The following is an 8,274-nucleotide window of genomic DNA, read 5'->3' on the forward strand; positions in this document are numbered from 1 at the left end:
CCTGTCTGTTGCTGCAGCTTGTTTTCGTTCGAGGCACATGTCAGCAAGATGACGCATTTCTTGATTATGATGACTCCAATCACGCAATCCTTGGTTTTATATAACTTTATATGCCAGTTGCAGCAGACTTAAAAAACATCATTGGAATGAAAATATTATTTCACCATTGTCGCCCAATTGCTTATTATTAGTTCTACTTTGTTGAACGTAGAAGTTTTTTTTCTAAGTTTCTCTTTTCTATCGTTAACTTTAGAAACTTTAACACTGAAGTGAGAATGGTTTAAAGGTGGGACGGCCGGTCTTACGTTGCGGTAATCGAGTTTGACAGTAATCTGAAGTGAAAGAAGTTTATTTCGCACGTGTGCACAAATGTAGCTGTAATGCTGAAAAGCGCCTAAGAACTCTACGGAAATATTGCTACCTACACTAATGACAGAGATTGATTGTAATTTATTCTAAATTATGTGTTTTTTTTACAAAACTTTACAATTTTTCTGTATAATATAAAAAATTATTGACTGAACAAACATGAATACAGGTGGAGAACTCAGGCGACCCATTCAACGACTTCAAAAACCGGCAGGAACTCTCTTATTGGGACTGCGTGTACTTCACTCTGGTCACTATGTCGACAGTTGGCTACGGAGACATCAGCTGTGTCACTCCATTCGGCAGGATATTCATGGTCTTCTTCATATTAGGAGCGCTTGTGAGATGAGTTCTTTCTTTTTTAACTAACTAACATTTCATTTTTTTATCATTCTGGTTTTCTGTCACCAAATTTAGATTCTATAAAAGGTAGAAAAGATTTCTAGAAATGATTGTGCTTCCTTGAATTGATTAATTTTACAGAAACATCCAGCTGGCTCCATTACAAATTTTTTTACGTTTTTCATCCCGATCAGTTCCTACGTTTGCAGCTGTGAACACATGAATGTAATTTACGTTTGGACTCGTTAACGCGGATTAATAACAACATTGATGAAACTAAAGAGTTTCAAGCGAGATTATCTTAGAGATTTGACTTTAAATTTGAGCACATTTACAAATGGTTTAAATTTGTTCATTTAAGTCAGAATTTTTCTGTCATCGTTTTAAAATTATCTTGAGAAATAATAATATATGTTGGAGTTTTTGAGTCTTAAAAATTGTCAACATAGGAATTGACTTTTATTAATTTTCAGCTTGCCAAAAACACTTGTCAATACATTTGTCATTCACGTTCGAATCTTATATACACTACACAGTGTACCTTCCGTGTTTTAAACAATACATGCTTACCAATTTCGAACGATGAATGCGTCAATAGACACGTTCAGAGGGAACATAGGACTTTCGCCGATGTACATCATCCATCATGTGCACTGCAGCCAGTCATTTCCGTTATATTGCTTTTGTGACGTTCTCTTTTAGTAAACGAAGCAAAATATTTTTACATTGCTGAACTTTGAGAGGTTCAAATTTCAACTGCGGTTTAGTTTTCTTCAGTGAATGCACCATACGTTCGGTGATTTTAAAACTTATTCTTTAAATTCTGTTGACCGACCATGAAATATTTTTGCCGTGAAAACTACAAATTTGTTGTTACATATTATGACTGTCTGGTGGATAAACAGCTGGTTTATATTACTCTGCAGGCCATATTCATTGCTTAGACTCCTCTATAATAAAATATAGTAACAAAAACTAGGGAAGGTAGATAGCCTACATACAGTTCATTACATGCCTACCAGATGCCAGCAAGTTAAGCAAGCGCAAGACAGACACGTATCTAAGAACGATTTTGACCATCATCTCAAATGTTCGCCTGCCACACCACGATCTCAATTTTTTCATTTTTGTGAAAAATCTTCCGTACAACTTTTGCTAAGTTGAATTTTTATGAAAAAAATTGTTAGCGTTAATTGAAAATAATTATTTCTAAATTTAAGTAAGTTTATAAAATCACGGAATATTGAACAAAATACAAGTTTTTAATATTATTTTTGGATTTTCGTTGTTTTAAAACCTCACAAAAACACATACATTCACACACACACACACACATCACACAAACAAACAAAAACAAACATGGTATCAAAAAATATTGTTTATTTTATAAACGATGAATTTTATTTTATACGATGCACGCAACCAATGAAAGATTTACGTCTGAGAACATTCCGCTAAATCAGTTTGGAATGTATAATTTTGTAAATTTAACAATTTTCGTCAGATTTTGATACGTTTTTTGACTAAGATTTTCAAATTTGAAAAATTCTCGAAAATAATTAATGCTACGCTCCTCTCGTATTAAAAAATTAAATTAAAAAACAAATACAAGAAATATTATTATAAATATTAATATTTAATAGAATAATATTAGTTATAATTAATTATAATATTAGAAAACAAGCCTGCAATTCTCAACCCAAAACCAAAATCAAGTGTAGAAAGAAGCATCCGGCTAAGAAAGAGGCAACAGAAGAATGGGTGTTGTTGCCAGGAATCGTGCCGTCTCTGAGGAATAATTATGCAAATGTTCTGCTGAAAAACAAACGTAACGTTTTATTTGTGTGGGTTCCTTCCGCATGCAATCTTAAAAATCTTGCTTATTTCTGAATGTACAATTTTTAATACTGGCTGCTGTTCAATAATTAATGTATTAATTCAGAGAAAGGTTAAATAAATAGTAGAAAAGAAGTATGTTTAAAAAACAAGCAAACAAACAGACAGACAGATCGACAAACAAACTAACAAAGAAGCAAACAAACAGCCAAACAAACAAACAGCTGAGAAACAAGTTTGACAATTTGACATGTGCCTATCCATCTGACAGCATACTTAGGCAGATGTTAACGGAATTAACATTGGCAGTTTGTTTGTCCTACCAAAGAATCCCTCCTTCATTACAAATGCACGTACACGTCTTGCAGTACTGTTTCATCATTTATCAGTCACTTCCAGTGCAATCTTTTGAAATTAAGTCTCCAGTTAATTAATTCATTCATTCATTATTAAACTCAGCAAACTAAAAATTATTGAAAACAATTGGAAAATTTTTCAATTTTGTTCTATTTTTTGTAGGTTTGCATAAAAGCAAAACATTGGAAGAAATTTGTGGGATTGAGCGATTTATTTTTGGCTAACGGTAATGTCCAACATCCGCTCATTGCATGTTGTCCACTCAATGAAATTTGAAATGTTTCAAATGACGTTAATATTACCGGCACGAATCTTGCTTATTTACTTTCCTGAGAGATGTATGTTACTGCTGTTGAAATCCATCCACATCAGACAACAAGGCTTCGTAGATACCGTGTGGATTTGAAATGCTCTTGTCTTCAGCAACATGATATTTCAATACAATCATTAGCTTTTGACAGTTAAAAAATTTAATTTTGAAAAAAATTTTTAAAATAATTTTTTTTAAATTTGTAGTCAACGTTCGTTTCAAGATAATTTAGTTTTTTTAAGTATGATAAACAATAAAAATATTTTCAAATGTTGAAGGAAAAAAATTACCAAACGAATGATGTTCCTGTAATGTATCGAACATTGTTTAGAACTTCTGGCGATCAAATAAATGGAAGAGATGGTGTTAACAATTGCACTTTAAACAACAACAACAACTTCACAGGCGATGTTTGCAAGTTTCATTCCAGAGATAATGGACATCATCGGTACGAGAAGGAAATACAGTGGCTCCTACAAAAAGGAACATGGAAAAAGGTTGGTTCATCGTTCTTGGTCGTTTGCGATTGTTTGTGGTTGTTGTTGGTTGGTTGTTTGTCGTTGTTGGTAGTTGTTGGTGGTTGTTGGTAGTAGTTGATGGTTGTTTGACGTTATTTGTGGTTGTTGGTGGTTGTTTGTGGTTGGTTACAAATGTTGTAATGCAGTTTGTTGCCACATACCGCAAATAACTTATTAGCGAAAGCAAATTATAACAAGTTTGTTCCAAAATCATTTGTTTATTTGTAGGCATTTTAACAAACGTTTGAATAATGTGATTTTGAAATGAATGAGTTTGAATGATGTGATTGGAAAAAAAATAATTAAAACACAAAACAAGCACATACATAACCATGCAAGTAAACGTATAGAACCACAAAATCAATAAGGTAACTAGATAATAGTAACACATACGTGCAAGTACATGAAGTCTTGTAACAATGGATGGACTACGCTTGAATGGCCAGTTTCTGTCCTGGAGAACAATTTGTGCCAATAAATGCGATTCGCTTGATTACTGCTGGCGTTTTTTTATTATTCGCTTCGTTTATTTTGCATTTTTGATGGATGGCGTAGTAGTTAATTAAATCAAAGTTCGCCAATTGCGACAAGCAGGAGAAATTTGTTCTCGTGTGTGTGTGTGTGTGTGTTAGAAAGAGACTATATATTTTATACAGTATTGTAAATATTCTTCCGGATTGTTGGTATATGAGATGTCTTATCTGTGGCGATATATTACAGAATAGCATAGGCTGAAGAGGTTATCCATGTTTGAAGAATCGTCATCATCATCGTCAGCGTCATCGTCATCATAATCGCCATCACAGTGATGATGATCATCACAGTCAGCACCACCATTATTATCATAGTGACTATAAAAAACGGCATCATAAGTTCAATCACCATTTTGATCACCATCACAAAACTCTCCGCACCAAAACATTTTTTTTGCTTGAGATGAAGTATCGGAGAGGCAGTATTCGAACCAGGCCATCGCGTAATGACAACCCAAGACATGGCACTGTTACCAACTGAGCTAACTCACCGATCAAGTCAACTCGCCAACATACATGCCTGCTTAGCAAAGTTCATAAGAACGTACACACATAGTAAAATAATTATTTCTAAACATATACTCCAACACTACAACTTTCAAACGCGCTTACATGTAGATACATTCACACCAACAGACTTCTATATAATTTAACTTTAATTTTTTTCTTCTTAACTTACAATTTTCACACATACATTATATGACAAATTTTTCTTCAAAGTATACGTAAGACCGTGGAGAAACAAGCATGTATCAACAAACAGGTATCTTGTATCCATATAAAATTGTCTGGTAATTGTCTCGTAACATACTTTACTGAGATTGAAACCAGCAAAATTGAAAATTTGCCGTCAAATTTACTCATAAACATTTCTCGGAGAATAATTTACACAAAATTTGTTTAAATCTAACCCAAAATATCGCAAATGATTCAACTGACCAGACCAACACATGCAAAACCAGGGCAGTGCAGAAGACATAAACCATCAACAAACCATCCAGTCACAAACGGATGAATAAGATTTTTAAAAAATTCAGAAAGTAAATAACAATAATCAATAACAACAATCAATAAAAATAATTACAACAAAAGATTATTCATTATTAATCAAAAATAAGCTTGATTAAAAAGATAGAATTTAAGACGATGACAAGAAGCAGTTAGAGACTTTAAAGTCGGAAGCACACACGGTAAGGACTTGCACACCATCTACGTTGCAGTGTCAAAAAATAACTTCTCTCGCCAAATTTCTGTACCGAAATTGAATCATGCCAAAATCGTGTCATTGGAATTTAAATTTTGCTAGTTGTATTGGCTCACGTTTATGTTCATTACACACAAACATGTGAAAATATAAAATAGAATGTTCTAACGATTTATTAAACATGCAAATAACTTTTTCAAAAAACTCTGGTTCAATTTTTAACAATTTTGATAAATGAACGAATATAACATTTGTGAGCCCGGCTCTATAACGAACAAAAATATTATTTAATCATTCATTTGAAAATTTTCTGGTGATAAATTGGATGATCATAAACGGGGATTTTATATACCAAAGAATAACTGAAATCTCATTATTAATTTTATTTTATTTATTTATTTTCTTTAATTCATCAGATTAAAAAAATCAATCAATTTTCATACACGGTTCACTACCCTGAGAGTTAATTGGTTATGTTGACGAATGGCCGGTGTTAAAAATATTGTCAAAGATTGATTTAATTTCTTTGTTAATTTTTATTTGATCTTAAACCAACCAACCGACCAACCAACCGACCGACCGACCGACCGACCGACCAACCAACCAACCAACCAATCAACAAACCAAGCAACCGACCAACCAACCAACCAACCAACCGACCAACCAATCTACCAACCAACCAACCAACTGTGTAAAATACTTTGTATTGATTTTATGCGTTTGGTTCGTTCAGAATGATGATTGATTGCTACGGATGGCTGCTATTAATAACATCATGTTGATGCTTACCATGTTTATGACACTGCAAGCTTCGACACTTTTTTTTCTACCACTCTATTTTTGTGCCCATTTTATACTTTTCCGTTAAAAAATATTAACCTGTTGGATCGATTGCAGCGCTTGCAAAGGTCTTTAAAATATTGATCACAACTGCAGAAGTTAGTGCCATGTTTCTCAGGACACCGCTCAATACATCTCCGCTCCCGTCATACTACTCGTGGACATTGAACAAGTGTTTGATACTATAAATTTTCTAGCATTTCATTTTTGCATGCCTGCCTGAAGGAATTGACTTATCATTCCATTTTGCTGTCAAATATTTCACCTTTATTCTTAAGATGAACTGAATAAGATCCTTTTTAAACATATTATTCTTTAATTCACGTATTTTAGCGTTTTAAATCTTTCGTCTAAATTTCGTTTTAACTGTTCTAACCCAGAATTATTACATTTTGTGTATGTGAAGTCATGTTTTATAAAAAAATAGAGTTTCAAATAAGCGTTTTCTATTATGAAATATGCCATCTTCGTTCTGCATTGATGTAATGCGCAGGTAAACGAACGGGGCTAAAAATAAAGAAACAACAATTGTTAAACAAACAGCAATTAGGAGACAATGCAGAACATTTTAAAATGAGTTCGTATGCAATTTGTTTGTTTGTCTGTCTGTTTGTTTCTTTGTTTGTTGGTTTGTCTGTTAGCATGTTTGTTGGCTTGTTTGTTGGCTTGCTTGTTTGTTTGTTCGTTGATTGCCTCGCTGACGACTAACTATTAAAATGTTTTTTTTGTTTCCTTTTCTGCTCGCCACATGTCGTCTGTTTGTTTGAAGACCAAAGAACTCCACATTTATGATCTCAACTTTTTTTGCCAGTTTGTTGCATCTAACCAGTCACTTCTGCGTGTGTTTAGTAGTCTTCCAATTCTTCTTCCCTGGATGGCTGGCTGCTATTTTAAGTTTAATCTTATAAATTCGTGTAATTAGATGAAATCATCTGAGGAAGTTTTAATTTTGTGAGGTGACCATCTATCGTGCTATTGGACAACTTTTCAAGTATGAAAAATTGAGTTATTACACATAATAGCAGAATGTCAAGAAAGGTGCGTATCAAGTTAATGCTGATAAGACATTTAAGTAATTTTTCATCGACCAAGTTCACAAACAATCATCCGACAAATGCCTCGCCTGTAGTTTGAAACAAGATCATATCATGTCCTGTATTTTTATTATGGTTTAATTTATAGATCTAATGTAAAACTCAAATAAGAATAATTTCAAACTTGTGCGCTGGCTTCAAGGTTGATTAATCAAAAAGAGTTGATGAGTTGAAAGTTTGTAGATGAATGTACTGCAGCATGGAATCAATGTCTTGATGATAGCTGACACTCCAAATAAAAGATGTTTCAACATGTTGGTTTTACTTCGATTGTTTGAACTCCATTTCTATAACTAGCTTTATTTCTGTAGTTGAAAAGATGAATAATAATTTTTACAATTGATCTGAAGATGATGAAAGAATATTCTTTCAACATCTGCTTTCCTCCTTCTTTCAAGTGAAACAATTTAAATTCCTTCGTTAAACGCATTATGAATACGAAGTGAAATACCGCACTGTTGTTAGCAATCGACATGTGATGCTGATGATAATGATGGTGATGATGATGACGATGACGATGATGACGATGATGATGATCAGATTGAATACGCACACGCGCACATCGCTCCAAAGTCCCCATCATATTTCTTCTCGAAGTGTTGATGCTCTGGAAATTAGAAATTTCATTGGAAGCCTGTTGGAGCGGGAATGAATGTGTCTGGAATTAATTTTCAGTTGCAGGTTTTTGTTAGGGGAGAAATTTATTACCATACAATGCATTTCTTCGACACGGGTGCATGGAGTTCATTCGTTTGTTGATATTATCAATTTATTTATTCTTCGGTAATTATAATTGTAGTAGCAGCAGTAGTAGTAGTAGAAGTAGTAGTAGTAGTAGTAGTAGTAGTAGTAGTAGTAGTAGTAGTAGTAG

At 33.4% G+C, this 8,274-nt stretch overlaps 1 protein-coding gene across 1 annotated transcript in view; it reads left to right on the forward strand.

The window, feature by feature from the left end:
* HELRODRAFT_119046 (hypothetical protein) overlaps window positions 1–8,274 on the forward strand; it is a gene marked incomplete at both ends in the record, with an annotated part of 38,253 nt that overhangs the window by 9,881 nt on the left and 20,098 nt on the right. Inside the window, 2 exons of the mRNA XM_009017985.1 lie at window positions 539–709; window positions 3,620–3,711. Coding sequence (XP_009016233.1) covers window positions 539–709; window positions 3,620–3,711 — 263 coding nt within the window. The remainder of the gene's footprint in view (window positions 1–538; window positions 710–3,619; window positions 3,712–8,274) is intronic.

The sequence above is a fragment of the Helobdella robusta genome (assembly GCF_000326865.2).
Source record: "Helobdella robusta unplaced genomic scaffold HELROscaffold_20, whole genome shotgun sequence".
NCBI classification, from domain to species: Eukaryota; Metazoa; Annelida; class Clitellata; order Rhynchobdellida; family Glossiphoniidae; genus Helobdella; species Helobdella robusta.